We start from the raw sequence: 20,563 nt of genomic DNA on the forward strand, positions 1-20,563 counted from the left end.
AAAAGTTTTGATGGGCAACGCAAAAACAGAAACTAAACTTACAAAATTTAACTTTCATTGTGGAGAAGGCAAACTTTTTGATTAAAACACATAAAATCTTTATACAAAAACAGTGCTTGTCTTTTAATGTGTATACAAGTGGCTTCGCCCCTAGCATCTAGAGGCTTCCTATATGGAAGTTTTCAGTAAATGTAGTCTTAAAATTGAAATAAGTTAAGATTAAATAAGATTTTGCAAGCATGCTTTTTTGTTTTTGCCAGTTATAGGAAGCCATTGCTCTTTATATTTGACTTAACTAAATTATCAATAGAACACTTTTTCATCACGTAAAAGTACTTTTACAGTTTGAGGAACGGACGGACGTACGAACATGCTATAATTAAAGAGTGTTCACAGGCTATTTTAGTGGATTTGTAAGTAAATATTATCAAGATATACATAAAATATATAAATCTACATAATTTTATGATAAAAATATTACATTACCTTAGGAAGATTTTTTCTTGCCTCTAGTCCCAAAAATGTCATTGTAAGGACAGTTGTAATACCTAAGTATATTAAAATCTATATTGCCTCTAACTTTTTCTGTCAGTTAAAGATATTTTTTTTATCTTTAAAGTATAATTCTGAACACCAAAGAGCATAAAAACTATACAGTTAGTTCAAAAATGCTTATTTAAGTGTAGCCCAAATGTTTTTCTATAAATGCAATATCTCTCCCTATTTAGACCTAATATGGAACTTCACTGGGTCCGGTGGTTATTGATATCTTATAGTACAAGACAAACAGACGAAACTACATCATATTTTACTCAATACTGATGGAAAACACTACTAGTTTGTACAAACCAATCGGTATTTATTACTTTTCAAGGCTACAAATGAGATAAAACTTTGGGTACCTGTTTAATTAACAATAATATCTTTAGGTACTTTTTAAAAAAGTTTTTTTATAATTAGGGTCGGTCCGTCCGTACGTCCGTCCGTCCGTAACGGATAGCTTTTTTCGTAAATTTAAGCATTTTAGAATTGTCCTATCGATTTCAAACTTTGCATGGTGATTCCTTTAGTAGTGAGGTACGATTTAGAAAGCGTAGCAACTCTATAATCATTACCAAAATGTCCGTACGTCCATTTGTAACATGTTGATTTTTTTTCTTTTTTAACAAAAATTTTTATGTATGTGATCTAATCATCCAATTGATCTGATTTTTGGTATATTGATTCCTGGAACAACAAAGTATAATGTTATAAGCGAAGCAACTCTATAATCAAGTCCTAAAAATGTAAGTACGTCCATAACCATTATCCTGTATCACTCAGTATTTCATCCAATTTGTTTACAATTTTGCTTCGACTCTTATATATTTTTATTCTGATTATTTAGTTCTGACACTATATAAGTGTTAATGTCCGTTTGTCCTACCGTTTCAGTGCTTTGCTTTTATGGATGTTGTCATCCTTGTTTGAAGAACACTTTTGCGGTCATAATTGAACACCAATATCAAGCTATAGGTATTTAGTTGTAAAAATATTTACAAATGTCTTTTATTGCCCTGTTGATATAACATGTTAACCTTGGGAGTATTGTGTTGACATATTCACTGAATGATGTTAAATAAAAGTGGTCATGGCTGATTACTGTTTATGTCTATTATAATAGATGATTTGTCCGATATTTACTTTAATACTTTGTCCAATACTAATGGATGTTGAATATACGTGGATATTATGACAGGGGAAAAATAGTCGTAAATTTAGATTACTTTTTTCTCTTGTCATTATTGGCCAGGTCGTTCCTGGAGTAGGAGGAAAGAGGATGGGGTAAAGGAGATGGAAGGGGGAATCGTTTTTTTGCCCGAGTGTTTTGCATTATTAAAGAACATTAAAATCTGGCATAATATCCAAGTAAAATTAAATCCATTATTATCAAGAAAAGTAACCGGACAAAGTGTCTCAAAATTAAGTCAAGTGGCGTCATAAAAATGACAGATTATCCATACATCTATATTTTAGGGGTTTTCTTTCCCACTCCTCCTCTCATCTCCCTCATTTTTATGACGTCACATGGCTGATTTTTAAGACACTTTGTCCAGTTACAAAAAAGTAATTGGACAAAGTGTCTAAAAAATCAGTCATGTGACGTCATAAAAATGAGGGATTATCCATCTAAATTTTAGGGGTTTTCTTTCCCACTCCTCCTCTCATTTTTATGACGTCACATATTATACCTTATACAGTTAGTCAAGAAAATTCAGTTTTTCTTAAAAAGATATTAAACGCATAATAAAACGTATAAAAGTATAATAAGACCTACTAAGTTAAACAGGATATAGTCACTGACCAAAGTTGAAGTATAAAACAGAACATAAACATTTTATTCATTCTTATTTGCTTCCTTTATAGCCTACACCTTATCTCAATAAATGAAGATTTCTTACATAACTCTCATAGAGGTTATTATTAAATATTAACAAAAAATAAGATGTTTTAGATTTTTTCAATTTTCAAAAATTATTAATCAGAATAGTAGCTCCTAAATGCCTTTTTAAATGCATAATGAGTCTTTTTTTGTGAAATGTGAGCATTTCTAGATTGCGTTAAGGGACTGTGTGCTATTTGTCTTTATATTGTCCATTATTTCTACCACTGAAAAATAAAATTAACAATTTAAAGGGGGGGGGGGGGGCGAAATTTTTTTGAATGAACAATAAACAAATTGCTTTCAACTGTTCTACTAATCAAATAATAATTAGTTTTGACTACCTAAAAACTAATTCCCAAAAGACTCCTTTAAAATGCCCATTACCATAATAACTAGAAAACCAAAGCAAAAATAAAGATAAAATATGCCATTGGCAATGGAAGAATGTTTTCAAGAAGCTCTTCTGAAAAGCATAAATAAACTAATAGGAGTGTTATGCGGAGAAGCCAATCAATATAATATTGAACTAGCCATAATTATACAATAGTTGAGCAATTAAAATTTTTGATAAATTTTACCTAGAGAAATTCTGTCTGATGTAGCCTCTCTGTTCAACCAGAAGCTAACCCAAGATATTACCACCAGTAAAATACAGGGTCCATACACCTGAAATTATTTAAGCTATCCGTTTATAAAATATTATATATATAAGGTTTTGACTTAATACACATAAAATTATACAAAATACATGGTGAATATATCCCTAAAATTATCATTAATATTGATATCAGCTACAGTAAATTATGCCTGTTTTTAAATGATTGAGACAGAAAACAACACATTTGGAGCAAGACCAAATAATTATTAGATTTAAACTTTTTATAAGAACAAATCAAGAAGTTTGAATCAAAATAAGTTATTCACAAAACAACCACTAATATGATTTAATATATAAAGGATTCTAACCTGAATCACAAAGTCACCCATGTGCCTCTGGAGATGGAAGTTTACTATTAAAGTTGAATGCAATCCTAAAAAATGGGAATTTTAAACTATTCTTAAAATATCTTAATACCAATTGAAGATATATATCATCCCAAGGACTTTCAAAGCTTTTTGTATTGATGATAAACAATCAAAAAGGGTGAAAATTAAATTTTGATTCGAGAAGTATGTCCAAAAGTATTCCTTTCTCCCACCAAATTATTTTGCCAAGGGTTGAAATTTACAAGTGAAAATTAAATAAATAGGGGGAAGGGGGTGTTTCAAATATTCCAAATGCAATCTGAGTAATTGTGTGACTCCTTTTGTATCATTTTCATTGCAGAAATTATCCAACAAACTATCAGAACAAACACAAACTAAGAGATAATATGTGAAGTGATTGAAAAACTTTTTTTGCAAAGACATTGTTGCAGTTGAAAAAGGCTTTGAGACTTTCTGAAACATAAGATAAATTTCAAAATAAAGAAGGTACCTTGATTTATATAAATGTAACTTGTTATTAATAGTCTTCTTTATTATATTGAAAACAGACAACTATCCATTTGATTGCATGACTCTTCTTTAAAGAATTTAATTTTGCCCAGATAAGAGTTGGAATGGTTGAGGAAAATTGTAATTTCCTGCTGTTATCATAATCTCCATACACTTGGAATGTCAAATTATTGTTACCTTTATTTCTTAATGTAACTTCAGTCCCTGTTGGCGTAGAAATCAGATCAAACTGAGATAGCTTCATGTCAGATGCGATATTTACCCCATCTCCTTGTCCTAAGGAAATAACAAAATGTTAACTGTGTAATAGATTGATTTTGAATATGCTCTGAGAATGTAGCTCTTTATAGTGCCTATAAAAAGGGGATAAATTTAGAATCATTTAGCCAATGTATCACATATTTATATTAGAATAGTTCATTATTCTATTATTATGACATTTGGATTTTTTTCCCGAAAGTTTTAATTTTTTCCACTTTTTAAAAAGCACTATGAAGAGCTTCTCTGAGAATAGTTTGATCCATATTTATTCACACTGTTTAAGTTTCATATTAGAGGCTATATTTACCCCATCTCCTTGTCTAATAATAAATTTGAATAAAGTATATTAATCAGCAAAGAATAAATCTTTAAAAGTGCAATGTTACTGAAACTGGTATTGATTATGCACATGCTTTGGAGTATTTTGATCCAGAACAAAATACATACTACTATTGTTTAATATCAGAGATTTTATTGAGTATTTACTCCGTTCAGGAAAGAATAAATCTTTAAAGTGCAAAAACCACCACATGTTACTGAAACTGGTAAGACTTGATTATGCATATGCTTTAGGGCTATTTAGATCCAGAACAAAATAATGTTAAATTTCAAAGGTTTATTAATTATTTACCCCGTTCCATTGTTCTAATAATATGCTGCAATTAAAATATTTAAATCTAATGTCCGAAATTTTAACAGGATTACTTAACATACATAGACGAATAGAACATGCAAGCATTTTTGAAATTTTATTTTTATATTTTTCCTCTTCCTCTTTCTTATGACCACTGAACATAAGCCCTATAACTTAACATTATCAATTTTCCATCTATGATTCTATTTGCTTCGCTACTTATGAATGTTTTCATCCTTGTTAAACAGTAAACATAATTCAATTTAACTTTTTTATTAAAAAACAAACGTAGATTCTTGTCAATGTTTAAATTAAATACTTATAATAAAACAAGAATAAAATATAAAATTATTGTGAAAGAATGACAAATGAAATATAAATGTAAATATTGGTAAATTATAATGACTTACTGTGCAGGACAATATTAATCAGTGTGGCAGTTGAATTGACTTCTGTTTACTATTTCATTTTATTGTTTACAAGGGAGGGAAGGAACATTGGGCTGTTTATTACAATAGTCCTCAAAAATTTCCATTAACGTTTTCATATTCGTATGCTTAGCAATTTTGGGGACTTACATTGAATTTGATTGGTTGGTTCATTAAGTTGAGTGTCCAAACCACTAGTCGTAATCTAATGAGAGTGTGTATCCTCATTTAGTATGTACATCAATTTATCCGTCATTGTCTTATCCCTTTAAATCCCTGATAGTTTTTTTTCTTACGCATGCGTATTAAAGAATGTCCTTTAACAAAACTGACTTATTTGGATTCCTATTTTTCAAATATATTGATTTCTAGAGGCTGTACCCTTAGCTTAAAAGGGTTCTGCATTTAGAGGGGAGATATAGGCAGAAAAATAATCTTTAACCAAACTAACCCAAAAATTTAATATATAATAATCTAAAACCATCCACTGGACAATGACATATGTAAAGCTTCAAAAAAATATACAGGGTCATTCAAGAGAAATGATTTTTTTAAAAAACTTAATTATGCATAGAAAATAAATCTATTTTGTAAAATGCTTTATATATTTGTAACACCTATTATGAGACATTTATGTTTCAAATATTTAAAAAGGATTATTTTAACAAATTATGCCCTAAAAACCGGTTTTTCCAAAGGTCTTTCTTTCGAAGATTTAGTAATTTAAAGGTTGTAAAAAATGCGTACCTTTTTGAAATTCAAATTGCTCAGCTTGTGTTAATAGTAGAAAAATGTTATGCATATCGTTAGTTTCGTCATAAACTCTAGTTTTTGAATATATAAGTACCGTTTTTGTGCTATTTGTAGTTTAGGAGCTATGTGATAAAATGTTCCAATTACATAAAACTTTTCAACCTTTTTCTCACATTTTTCAACCTTTAAATTAATAAATCTTCTAAAAAAGACCTTTGGAAAAACCGGTTTTTAGGACATAATTTGTTGAACTCATCATTTTTAAATATTTGAAACATAAATGTCTCATAATAGGTGTTCCAAATATATAAAGCATTTTACAAAATAGTTTTATTTTCTATGCATAATTAAGTTTTTAAAAAAAATCATTTCTCTTGAATGACCCTGTAGTACTCAATCGGATAAGTGATTATCTAGATGTTAACGAATTAACAAACAAAAAACTTACTACTGTACTTGAATGGATATGGTCGCGCAAGTCCACAGAAGTCCAACCTAATGCTATACTGTTAATAATGATGTTTCTTATTATCATTACCAGTTTATACACAAGGTCGTTGAGTTGCAAGGAAAAAATTGGGCGAAAAAAGGTTAATGCAAGTTTTTTTTTAAATGGCCTCAAACAATGCTAGACCTTACTTATAACCAAGTCTTTTTGTAGTTTTTTTTCAATTTTTACAAAAAAAGATACATAAAGTTTAAGAATATACTCTATTAAAACTATTTTAAAAAAAAGACTTTTCGTTTTTATTCTTGGTTAATTGTAGAGTAGGTGCAATTCAAACAAAATGGAAACCAGCAAGGTTTAGAAAGAGTAATTTATACAAACATACATGCATTTATTTACATACATGCACTAAATAAAACTAAGTTTTTTTATAATAATGATTTTTTAGGGGTAGGGGGGTTACAATTGTTTCATTAAGAAATATATCTTGGTAGGCGTAAGGGAAAGAAGGTATATTTTAAACCTACTTCACCAAAATATATTTCTTAGAGCCTTAGGATAATCCTCAAACGTTTTAACTTTTTAATAGCGAAGCTTCTCTATAATTAGGGTCGTTCCGTCTGGAACGGATAGCTTTTTTCGTTAATTTAGGCATGTTAGAATTGTCCTATCGATTTCAAACTTTGCATGGTATTTCCTGGAGTATTTAGTTACGATTTAGAAAGCGTAGCAACTCTATTATCGTTATCAGAATGTCCGTACGTCCATTTTAAACATGTTGATCTTTAACTTTTACATGTGATATAATAATCCGATTGATCTGATTTTTGGAATACTGATACCTAGTACAACAAAGTACAATGTTATAAGCGAAGCATCTCTATTATAAAGTACTAAACTTGTAAGTATTTCCATAAACATTATCCTGTATCTAAGGTGTTTTTCAACAAATTTACGTACAATTTTGTTTCGAGTGTCATACATTTATATTCTGATAATGCTTACACTCTACAAGTGTTTATGTTCGTTTAACCTGTTTCAGAGCTTCGCTTTTGTGGATGTTGTCATACTTGTTTGATTTGATACACATTTCACCTTCGCTTTTTTATAATACCTCGCTAACTAATAGTCCTTCTTTTATTCATATAAATTTATTTATTTTTTTAGAGTATTTTTCTATGAATTTGATTAGTTTCACATGGTTAAATAAATTGACATAAATATATAGATTAATTATGCATTTATTCCCCGATCATCAATCATTAATGTGTTTTATACCATTTGTGATATGTCATAAAATTACAAATTGGTGAAATAATTATTTAAATCAGCACAAAAATTGAAGAATGAATGAAGAATTTTTTTACTAAAGAATACTTTTTAATCCAATTCCATTAAAAAATAATCAATTCTGAAAAAACTGTATTGCTCTTTGTTTAAAATAGCCTAAAACTGTCCAAATACTTTAATTTAGAGATATAATAGCTCTGAAAAGCTCCCCATAATTTAATAGAGAACTCAATCGGTTCAGTGGTTGGCGAAATCTTAACATACAAGCAAAAACCTTACTGTTTTATATATGAAAGAAAGTTTTCTGAATAATAATGCTAAAACTAAATTTTACACATTAGGGTGTCCCAAAAATAATTTCTTTTAGCACGCTATACCTTTTCTGGGAGAACCATAAAGCCATAGTTCTGATGCAATAAACTTTTGATCCCCAATAAGGGGGAGTAAAATATCGAAATTTAATGGACCTAGAACTTCATTTTTGGGATCAATCGTCATCATTTCACTAGAGTGCTGGGTTTAGATAGTGTGCTTGTCTACATTCCATATAAATTATTTTCTGGGACACCCTGTTAGACATGCAGATACAATACTACACAAAAATATCTATGTTGTAAGGTGTCCTAAATTTTTCAGGGATTCAGGGAAGAGAAAATGAAAGATGAATTGAACTTCCATTGTCCTCTCCCTTCCTGAATTATACTAGTTGCAAACAAAAATGAAACCTGCTTGATTTACGGACTTAAAGCTTGGCTCTGGAATGCCTAAAAATTATCAATATTGCGTTATAATGTTTTTTGAGGAATAAAATTTAAATATGATTATTATTCTTAACAAATTCAGATAAATTAACTATGTATAATTTGACTCTTTTCTATGCCTTTTCTTTACGATTTGCTAATGAAGAATTTAACTGAATTTGTTAAAACTTGAGATTTTAAACGGACAATAGCAAATATACATGTGAAGCTTTAAAGTGAAATATAATATAAAGGCTAAAATGTCTAGAAAAATTTTCCCATTTTACCTAGGTTTATGATCAAAATTTAATTTTACTATCAATAAAAAAATTGCTTAGAAATTTGTATGTTTTTATTCTTGTCTACAAAATGAAAGCAACTATTTGAAATATACAATAATTAGTGAATAATTTAATAATAAGCACCTTAACTTCAACAAAGCATTTGATAATTGAATGTACTTGATAATTTGATTATAAAATGGATTGTTCCAGAATGGGTATTTTAATAAAAATTTTAGTTATTAAAATGATAATGATTTTACCAAATACATCACTATTTTATGGTATTTATAATAATATGATTTTTTTGCTGCTAAACTAAATCAATTGCAAATTATAAACTTAATACCCTTATGTTATTTTTTTATTTTGTTCATTTTCAAAACAATTCAGAACTATACTCATTAAATACCCTTCATGGAACTACTCATTTTTGTTTAAACCTTGAATGTACTGTTTAATAGATATTAATTGCAAAGTATTATAGACAGATTTTCGCAGTTAATAAAAAGAAAAATTATAAAATTAAAACCATTTTTAATAGCCCCGGTTAGCCGAGGGCTCGGGGTAACAAAACAGTCATTAATTTTATGATTTTTTATTTCAATTTTCGTGAAAAATTGTCTGTAATACGATAATGGTTGAAAACCAGTACTAATCCAGCGGATATTAATCGGTTTCGAAGCCATACTGGAAATTTATTTACCTTTCATCCATTTGTAAGAAATATCATCTGAAGTATATCCAACTAGGAAAAGTTACAATAATAATAATTAAACCAATGATGATATCCATAAAAGCGAAGTTTTCAAACCCCCCAAAAATGATAACAAACTTAAATTATTTTGTACATTTATCTTCACCGAATTAAAATAAGTAAATTTTCTGTTGAAACACCCTAAAAATTAGTTATTTTTAGGTCAATAAACATTAAAAGTTTAAGATAAAAATCATATTATACCCTTAGGTACTTTGCTATTGTGACATACATACCAAAATTATAGAAAAATTTGCGCTAAAAAGTCATGCGGTTTAACATTAAAAAATTCGATAACTTTAACTATCAATTCTTCCATGAAACATTTGTTTTGTACATAAGATCTAAACATTTAATGATCTACTGTAAAAATGGTAAAAATTAACAATTCGTTTTCATCTTTATATCTATTATTCCTACGCTACTTATGATTATTATAGAATGATATGATTAAGAAAATAAAACTTACAGCTGCCAATCCTAAGCGGACAATGTTGTTTATCCATTGGGAAATCCTGCAGATTCATAACACATGTGGAGCGGATAGTTAGCCGCTGAGAATATAATACTCGTCCATTAGGAAACAATCTATAATATTAAGGCTTGATTTGATGTTTTACCTGTCTTGATTACTGTTTTAAGAGAAATAATTAATCAGCACAATGTCTTAGATGGATTTTTTCATAGTACAACTTCTTTTTAACTTTGGTTTCATTATTTTTGAGATATTATTAGCTTTTTATTCCTATCTAGGTGAAATAAATTATTCTACAACAAGATCTGGCATTTATTTACATATAATATTTAGGTAAATGGATTTACTGATTTATCATATTCATACAAGAGGTACGTCCAAAAGGGCGCTTGAGGAAATGGCTCTGGAGTAGACCTATATGAAGTTTCGCTGTAAAGAAGAACCATATCGGTTCAACGGTTAGTGTTATTCTTTGCTATAGACAGTAAGAGATATAAGTTTTCCGGAATTTTAATGTAGGGAGTAGATTTAAAATCTGCATCAAATTTTAAGGATTTTTTATAAAATTCATTTTTTGTATAATTCTTTATCTAAAAGCGGAAATGCAAATTAAGTTAATTAATTTTGGCATCCGTGATTGGTGGATTTAAAAAATCTGCGCTCTGATTGGATGTCGTACATCATTCAACCAATTAGAGCGCAGGTAGTTTAAAATCCAACTATCCTATTGGTCAAAATTAATTAACTTAAAATGTATCTCCGCTTTTAGATAAAGAATTATACAAAAAACGAATTTTATAAAAAAATCCTTAAAATTTGATGCAGATTTCAAATCTACTCCCTAAATTTAAATTCCGGAAAACTTATATCTCTTAATAGACAGGCCGAAATTCAAACAACAGACATCATGTAAATTTTTTATAAGAATAATTGTACCTTACAAATCTATTAGGAGTGGTGATAGTATGTAGATATGATTTCATCCCATTGTACATAAAGGTGTCGGGCTTCCAAATTCTACTTAACATCTCTATAGACAGGGCTAAGGCATCCTCAAATAAAAAAAAAACATTGTGTGTTAGATTTTGGTCAATTTTAGGAGGTATTTTATAGTACCTATGAAAAAATGACGTCATACTGGCCCAACATTGGTCATTTGTATTGTATGACGTTTAAAAAAAACCAGCCATGTGATGCCAAATTTTTATATAAAAAATTTAAGGATTTTTTTGGAAGGGAGGGGGGAGGAACTATGTCGATTCAGTGGTTAGAGAGATCTTTTTCTACAGAAATATACACACACAGACAAACATTGTTACTTGTATATATGGATAATATAAATCCAATATACAATACTTCTCTATTTACCTATAATAAGTACTAAATAAAGGATTATAACTTATCTATACACGGTTCCATTGTCTCTTGTATTTTATTGGCATTTGATCTTTAGATACGCATAGAATAGAAATACAAATGCAGAGTACAAAGTATACTTCTTTTGTATTGGTAACAAAAACAATATTATCCAAAAGATGAGAGATTCTTACCTATTAAATGCTGCTTTCATTATTAGGACGGTCTTTATAGTGCTTATAAAAATTACTTCATACTATACAAATGACCAAAGATAGGCCAATTATAAAGCTGTTTTAAAAAACCAGCTGTTGGGAGACAGATATTCATATCATAGCATTTTTTTCCACAGAAACAGATTACTTGTATAGTTGCTTTGCTTCTAAAAATAGCCATCACTGGTTATGCCAAGGTTATTGCATTGATTAAAAAAAGGACAAATAATACAAAAATAGAAGAAAAAAAGCTTAACATAGTTTAGCTTTTGTAAATAAGAGATTTTTAAATACTTTAAATAGAAAAGACCTCTGAGAAATGAAAGATGAGTACATATATATATAAAATGCATTGTAGACTAACATTACAAAATTGTTCCTATAATCATAAATATAGTCTAATTTAACATTTAATTTGTTATTTTTATAAATTAAAAGAAAAAAATTTCTTTACCGTTAAAACTTTACTCTTCTTTTTCCATGAAAAGTGTTATTGGCTAGTTATTTAATATTTGTCCTTTTCTTCTAGCTTAAAGGAAGCCTGCAAGAAATACCACGCTTTTACTGCTGAAACCCTGCCACAAGTAGACCAAATACCCCAAATTTGAGGCCCTCAGCTTCTAGAACAAAAAAGTTCTAGGCATTTTAAAATGACATTTTATGTACAATGAAAATTTTGAAAGAATTGCAATGCTCATGTTGAAAACTTTGAAATTAAACTACGTGGCCTAGAAACAAAATTGTAAGCTTATTTTTGTCATAAATTTAGGTTTCCAGTAACTAATTATATTTTTACAATAAAAATACCCATTTTTATAGTCAAAATCATTTTAAAAAATTAAGTTTAACTTGCATTGTACCGAATGTACTGTAGCCAATCAGAAGGCTGAATCAGCTTAACAACCAATCACAGCTAAGCTTGTAATAGTTTACCCCTTTGTTTCCGCTATGATTTTCGTTTAAAAATGCAATTTAAATCGAATTTTTTTTTATAGATTTTGACTATGAAATGTGGTGTTTTTATTGTAAAAATGTAATCAGTTACCGGCAATCAAAGTTTCTGACAAAGAAAAGGTTATAATTTTGTGTCTAGGCGACGTAATTTAATATTGTTTTTTCTTTTATGAGCATTGCAAATCTTTCAAAAATTTCATTGTACATAAAATGCTATTTTGAAATGCCTAGAACTTTTTTGTTATTGAAGCTGAAGGCTTTAAATTTGGGGTATTGGGTCTACTTGTGGCAGTCTTTCAGCAGTTAAAGCGTGGTATTTCTTGCAGGCATCCTTTAATTCCTCTTTTTACAGGGTCATTCAGTTGATTGACACCCACCAGGCAACTAACTATATCATTACATGCGTTTTTTTTGAATTTCTAATTGTTAGTTGTAATGAGTTGCATCTTATTCTGGATCAAGTTGTTCCCCTATCCTAAATTTAAATGGAGGTTTAGACGGAGACTTGAACAAACTAAATTATTTTATATTACTATTCCCCCATCCATGTTTACCTCATAACCTGAGAATGACAGCCTTTTATCCACCCAGGACTGACGGAAATAACAATCCATAGAATAGCTCTGAAAACAAGAATAATAATATTAGAATTGTCGTATCTCTCAAAGAAAAATACAGTACAATTTTGTTGTTTATTCAATTAAAGCGAATCTCCTTTTTAAGTGACTTTGGTATATTAAGCTTTTCCTTTAATTCGCTTAAACTGTTTTTAATCGCCAAAGCAGTGCTTTCAGTCAAAGTACCTATCGAGCAGCGAATCCTGACCCTTTATTTTCGAAATAAATTGAAAATAGGGGGAAGAAACCAGAACCTAAATATATCCTAACCTATCCTTACCGAGAGTAATAAACAAAAACTACCCCCTCCATCTTATTTTCAATTAAAAAAAATAGAGGAAGGGTTTCTATGCTCAACAGCGCACTTTGAGGGAAAACGCCGGATTGTGTGCTGCGCTTCTAATTGACAAAATGTCTTTTGATTTTTTCTAAAGACTTCGTTGCTTTGTGTAACAGCCCTTGTTCAAAACTTTTAAGTACCGAACCTATCCTATGATTATAATTGTCTTTTTTATTGTTATCGCTGCGCTATTTATGAACATAATTGTCCTTGTATTGTCTGGCATTATTCAATGCATAAACAATTACAATAAATATTAGATACAAAATTGAATTTAAATTTTGCTCTAAAACATAAATTTAACTTTATCCTACAGGGAGGTACAGGACAATGGGGATTAAATTTATCTACATACCTTTCCACCTCCTATAAGCTCATATAAGCTATGAAAGGTAAAAAACTGATAGAAGATTTATACATTGTCCTCTCCATGTATCCCTGATTATCTAACAAATTGAAGAATATTTCTATTACCTGTGTAATGTGTATACATTTCTAGAAAAGTTAGAGAAATTATCTCATAGTTAAAATTATGGTTTATCAACTAAAATCATAGCTTTGCTAGTTGTGGACAAACTTTCAATAATTATATAAAAACTTGGCCATTTTACATATCTTAAGCAACACTTGCAGACAAATACAAGCAAATAATTTTAAATTGAATAAAATGAACATGCTCTTTCAAATTGGAGTCAGATTGAATTTATTTTTTCAATCTTTGAGACTTTTAGACTTTAAAAATTATCTCTCTAAAATATCAAAATTGAATTGTACCCCTAGCTATTGTTTAACTATGAATTTGAAGAAATAAAATATGCCAAAGAGCCGTTGAGTTTGAGTCCAACTACGTAACTTTACAAAGTGTCTAAAAAATCAGCCATGTGACGCCATAAAAATGAGGGATTATCCACCTCTTTTTTAGGGGGTTTCTTTCCCACTTCTCCTCTCATCTCTATCATTGTTATGACGTCACATGGCTGATTTTTGAGACACTTTGTTAAGTTACCCAACTACAGTAGAAACAATACTGCTTAAATGTTAGGTACATTCAACGCCTAACGAAGGAATGGTTGTCGGGTGGATGTTACTAAACGCAATAATTAAGATGTTAAAAACAGAAAAATTTATCAAATCTGATTTCTTATATTAAATGCTTACATGCTATCAGTCATTCAAGTCTCGACTATTGTCTAAAAGTTCTTAAAGTGAAAGGAACAAAATTGTGCCTCTTTTAGAAACAAGAAAATCCTCCCTTACATCAATTGTCATGCACCTGACTTACAGCTTTAGGTAAATAACGAAAACCTGATTTTTATTAAAACAGAAAAAGGTTGAGTCTTTTCAACCAAATGGAAAATCTATCTAAATTTCTTGTTTCAATCTTTTTGATTGAAAAAGAATTAAATAGATTTTCCTTTGTACAGACTGGGAAATATTATCAGAAGAGAAAAAAACTTTAAGTAAATTCTCAAAAAGGAAAATTCATTGACTTAGAACATTCATTCTATGTCTTTAATTTTTATGCAATTGGCTTTTCTTTTTAAATTAATTTTATTTTCCTCTTCAATCAAAATCATTGTCTCTACTTATTGATATCTTTTAACTAGACAGAAAGTCTGTTTTCTCAAAAAAAAATTTTATTCTTGGTGGATGGAGGGGGGTAAGGTCACTCCATATCCATTTCTTATATGGGGCCCTTCTTTTACATACAAAGGGACATACAGACAGACTTAATTCAAGAGTGGCTGTGATGATTTAACTTTATCATATCCATTTCAGAGATGGGGACAATACTTCTTAATTCCCCTATTTAGGTAGGTACAGACAGACCCTAATTATAGGATAGCTGTGCTCCCGTATATCAATTTCTGATACTTCTTAATTTCCCTTTTTTAGGGACACACTGACAGACAAACCCTAATTATAAAGTAGCTGTTCTACTTTAAGTTTACCATAATCATTTGTGATTTAGGGCCCATACTTCTAATTTCTCTAACAGAAGGACGTACATACAACTTAATCATAAAGAAAATGTGCTCCTATAATTTTACCATATCTATTTCTGAGAAGGATCTCATACTTGTTAATTTCCTCTACAGAGGGACGTACACACAACATAATTCTAGAGTAGCTGCGCTTCTATAACTTTACCATATCCATTTCTGAGATGGGGCCCATACTTCTAACTTGCATATTTACTGAAATCTCTGTTGAAGGACCTAAATAGAAAAAATGGTCAAAAGACTATATTACAAAAGACCTAAATTATAAATGATCTAATCCTACAAATGACCTAAACAAAAACTCTCATCCTACAAAACACATAATTAGGTCTTTTGAAATCTTAGGTCTTTTTAATACACTACAAATGCATACTCCTAAAACACACATTTCTCAACGTATACATTTAAGTGGCATTTCTACAAAAGACCTAATCCTACAAAAAAAACCTAATCCTCTAAAAGACATTATTATGTCTTTTGTTTTGCGTGTTTTAGAAGTATGCATTTGTAGAATATAGTACAATGTAAACTCATTTTTGGTCTGTTAATATTTGCTCTTTTAAACAAAATTAATAAAAAAAATTTCGGTAGACAAAAATAATCTATTTAATCCTTATTCAAATATCTTTGGGGCCATGAAAAATATCGTCCCTTCAATTTTATAAAGATTCAATATTCAAGTTAAATAAAAGTTTAAAGATTTTAACACACAAAGTATATTGTATAAAACTTTGCTTCCCTCATTCTTCAATCTTGTACTTGAGTATGTTTAGTGATGTGATATATTTCGAATATCTTTGTAGTTTTAATTGTATGGAAATATTATTAAATATTAGTTTAGGTCTACAAAGTATCTATCCATGACGTCCTAAGAATTACTTGATTTCGAAGGGGTATAATCATCCCACTCTCCTTCAAATTAAATTAAGGAGGAAAAGTATATGTCATATTGTTTGATTGTCCAAGAAAAATAAAGTGAAAAATCAATTGATGAAGCCCTCTTTGATTGCTACAGGCCCCTTAAGACATAATCCAATAATTTTTTATTTTCCTATCCGTGGACAACATTTTATGGTACCATAATATTAATATATATTCTTTTATGATTTACTCCAATATCAAAATGATTATCTTAAAACTTGTAGTAATGAATAAAGTTTTAGGATAAACTTGAAATTTTTCTCAATGATAATTTAGATTAGTTTGGTAAAAAAAATCTATTTATTAGTGAGGATTTTGATTTAACAACAGTTTAGTAAACCGAAAACTACTTTTGGTCTTGAAATCTGGATTTAAAAATAACTCTATAAACATAAGATTCTTTTAAATTAATTTATATGTTTTAAATCTTTTTTTTAATGAAGAAAGTACAAATCACTTTACAGTTTACACGGTGGGTTTTTTAACTACTTAATTGATTTTGCTCTTGAAATTTTGATTTAAAAATAACTCTATAAACATAAAAAATCTTTTAAAATATTTTATATGCTTCAATTTTTTTTTAATGGAGAAAGTACAAATCACTTTACATGGTAGGTTTTTTAAATGAATAAAAGTATTGCTTAATTTAACCCACATACAATTGACAGAAATTAATAATCATCATCTTATTTTCTCTATTCGGGGCATTTTGAAGAGACAAAAATTTCCATGGCTTATGATTTTGGAAATATGAATGGACAAACTCCAAATTTAAGGTTTATTATTTTGAATAAATAAATTTAAATTCCTTTAGCTCCAAAAACGCTGGCAGCACAGTCAGTGTACGCATATTATTAGAACCTGGTCTAAAATAAATCAGTGATAACCAATTACAAAAAATACAAAAGAAATGTTAAGCACATTCTTGTGAATTTTTGGTTCTTAACTATTTCTTGTATCATTATTATTTTTAAATTTCGGTTCTAATAATATGTGTACATTACAGACCCTGGTCTGATTACAAAATTTAATCAAAGCTAAAAACTATGTTTCAAAAAAAATATTTATTGCTTTAATACAGTTTAATCCAGGGTTCGGAAGCCGCGCGTAAGCCGCGCATAAGCCTCAGTTTTAAACCTGCTTGTGAGCAGAAAAAAAATTTCAGAAAGAAGGATTGTCTGCTAAAGAGACAGTTCTATACATCCAGCTGAATTTTATAGTGATAAAACGACGATATCAGTGAGGCTTACACGCGGCTTCCGATCCCTGGTTTAATCTATTCAAATTCCACACTGTTATTGTTCTTACCTCCAAAATCAGGTCTCAGATTATGATCATAGTTGTGGAGTAGAGTATCCAGTAGCCTGGACACATTCTGGACAGTCTGACTTCTGGTGGACACCAGGCTAGATTCTGGCTCCTTTATACTCTACATAATAATTATATTCATAGTTGTGGAGTAGAGTATCCAGTAGCCTGGACACATTCTATACAGTCTGACTTCTGGTGGACACCAGGCTAGATTCTTGCTCCTTTATACTCTACATAATAATTATATTCATAGTTTTGGAGTAAAGTATCCAGTAGCCTGGACACATTCTGGACAGTCTGACTTCTGGTGGACACCAGGCTGGATTCTGGTTCTTTTATACTCTACATAATAATTATATTCATAGTTTTGGAGTAAAGTATCCAGTAGCCTGGACACATTCTGGACAGTCTGACTTCTGATGGATACCAGGCTAGATTCTGCTTCTTTTATACTCTACATAGTAATTATATTTATAGTTGTGGAGTAGAGTATCCAGTAGCCTGGACACATTCTGTACAGTCTGACTTCTAGTGGATACCAGGCTAGATTCTGGTTCTTTTATATTCTACATAATAATTTTATTCATAGTAGAGGAGTAGAGTATCCAGTAGCCTGGACACATTCTGTACAGTCTGACTTCTAGTGGATACCAGGCTAGATTCTGGTTCTTTTATATTCTACATAATAATTTTATTCATAGTAGAGGAGTAGAGTATCCAGTAGCCTGGACACATTCTGGACAGTCTGACTTCTGATGGACACCAGGCTAGATTCTCCTTCTATTAAACTCTACTTTAATAATCCTCATGTAAAAATAAAAGGATGTCTGTCTATCTGTAGCTTGCTATAACTGCTAGACCAGTTATCCTCTGCAGTTAAGCTTCTAGGAAAGGTCTACAACTATTTCGGGGGAGGGTGTCACCACCCTCCCAAGAGAAATCGATGCTGCAGCCCCCCCCCCCCCTTTTTTAAACTTTATTTTTGAAAATAAAATCGAAAGTAGAGGTTTCACTTAACCCCAGCCCTTTTCCTCAAGTGCCCATAGAGGCGTCTTTGGGCTTAGAGGCTAGTAGATTATAAATAGAAGTTACTTGTTAATTTTATGCTTGAAATTTTAAGGAAAAATGGGATATTATTAGACTGCAAATTATACTGATATCATCTATCTTTATTTTATAATAAACCTTACAAAAAAATAACAGGATTTCAGTCTGTTTGTACTAAAGGATCTAGCTAACCGCTGGACCGATTTGGTTCTTCTTAACAATGTAGCTAGAAATACTAGAGTTTGATAAGAATTTATTTCAATTTTTTTTTCAAAACTTAAATTGTTTTAAACTTTATGTTCAATCCTATTATATAAAGTAGTAAACGCTTTTTGTCTGTCCCATAGGATCTCGCCAACCGCTGAACCGATATTGTTCTCCTTTACAGTGAAGCTTCTTAAAGGTCCTGGAAAGGTTTTAAACTACTTTTTGGGAGGGTTCTGCACCGAAAAATATTTTTTTGAACTGATTTGAAACTCAAATTTAAAATGGGATAAGGTCAACTTTTCCTACTCCTACCAGTGTCCCTAGAGGCTTCTAGGGGGCGTTGCCGCTAGTTTGAAAAAAAGTGAATTAATTTCAAAGTATAGACAAAATGAAAGAGTATGAAAATTCAATTTATTTTGGGGATTTATTTCAATATAAATCCAGCAATATAAACCTGATTTCAAATCCTATAGTTTCACATTGAATATTTGTTATTTACAGTAAGGTAAGGTTAAATAAGTTTTAATATTATATCAATAACATTTTAAATATCTACAAAAGGCAAAAAACGAGATATCGTATGCTTATTAATTCATCTATAATACAAAGTAGAATTATGTCTGTCCGTCCGTCTGTCTGTCTGTCCGTCCCTTAAGATCTCGGTAACCACAGAACCGATTGGATTCTACTCTTCAGGGAATATACCTACTGGTCCTGTGGTGATTTTAGGTTATTTTCTTGGGGGGTGGGACACCCCCAACCCCCCCAAAAACAAAAAAAATCCCCCCATTTTTTTTTTGCTTAAGATTTCCTTTTACGAATTTCGCCTTAATTTTTTTTATCACCTCTTGGGGCAAAGCCCCTTGAGGCTAGGGGCGAAGCCGCTAGTATATTGATAAGGAAGGACAGAATACAAAAAAAATAATTTTAAACTGAAAAAAAACTGTTTATTCTTATGAATGAGTAAAAAGAAAAAATAATAAATGTTGAGTATTGCTATTTGATTATTTTAAAGTCGAGACCTAGGAGTAGCTAAGATCCAAAAGTGACATACAGAGTCTTTTCAAGTTGATCTATCTCACCTGGGATTTAAAGTATGTCATTTCAAAAAGAAATAAAATAATACAAATTTCGATCACGTAAAATCATTTATCTTTTATAATTGAAAAGTCTTTATTTCTGTAGCAGGAGAAAACAAGAACGAAAAGTGTCCAGGCATTTTTGTGTTAGTTTGGGGGGTTGTATGAAGTTTTGTGTGTGTGTGTTTGTGTTTTCTGTCGACTGATAGAGTAATTAAAAAATCTAGTGAGTTAAATAAATAATAATAAATGTGCAATACCGACATACAGGTATATTTGACGTATAGAATAAAGAGAGTATATACAAACTGACTTTTGAACAAACTATTGATAAATAATAACTTAAATTTTTGTGAAAGTATTTTTTTTTATAAAGATATGATTGAACCCTTTTTAGAGATATTTTTAGTACGCTTATTTCATAAATATACTTGTATGTATATAGAACCTCTGTGTTATTGAGAATTGAAGCGAAGCTTCTCTACACATAAAGTAAGTATCGTCCGTCAGTCTTGTTCTGCCGC

At 30.0% G+C, this 20,563-nt stretch overlaps 2 protein-coding genes across 2 annotated transcripts in view; one reads left to right on the top strand and one right to left on the bottom strand.

Moving 5' to 3' along the window:
* The window catches only part of LOC145322438 (uncharacterized), a 442,211-nt gene that overhangs the window by 298,209 nt on the left and 123,439 nt on the right, over positions 1-20,563 (top strand). The window lies entirely within an intron of this gene.
* LOC145323075 (gamma-aminobutyric acid receptor alpha-like) overlaps positions 1-20,563 on the bottom strand; it is a 49,262-nt gene that overhangs the window by 25,774 nt on the left and 2,925 nt on the right. The window contains exons 3-13 of the mRNA XM_080165455.1: positions 17,704-17,824; positions 15,623-15,690; positions 13,069-13,137; positions 10,926-11,041; positions 9,984-10,102; positions 9,464-9,505; positions 8,462-8,500; positions 4,100-4,198; positions 3,392-3,456; positions 3,004-3,091; positions 487-548 (exon numbers count right to left, since the gene is read on the bottom strand). Coding sequence (XP_080021581.1) covers positions 487-548; positions 3,004-3,091; positions 3,392-3,456; positions 4,100-4,198; positions 8,462-8,500; positions 9,464-9,505; positions 9,984-10,102; positions 10,926-11,041; positions 13,069-13,137; positions 15,623-15,690; positions 17,704-17,824 — 888 coding nt within the window. The remainder of the gene's footprint in view (positions 1-486; positions 549-3,003; positions 3,092-3,391; positions 3,457-4,099; positions 4,199-8,461; positions 8,501-9,463; positions 9,506-9,983; positions 10,103-10,925; positions 11,042-13,068; positions 13,138-15,622; positions 15,691-17,703; positions 17,825-20,563) is intronic.

The sequence above is a fragment of the Acartia tonsa genome, chromosome 6 (assembly GCF_053477335.1).
Source record: "Acartia tonsa isolate MP-2025a chromosome 6, ASM5347733v1, whole genome shotgun sequence".
NCBI lineage: Eukaryota > Metazoa > Arthropoda > Copepoda > Calanoida > Acartiidae > Acartia > Acartia tonsa.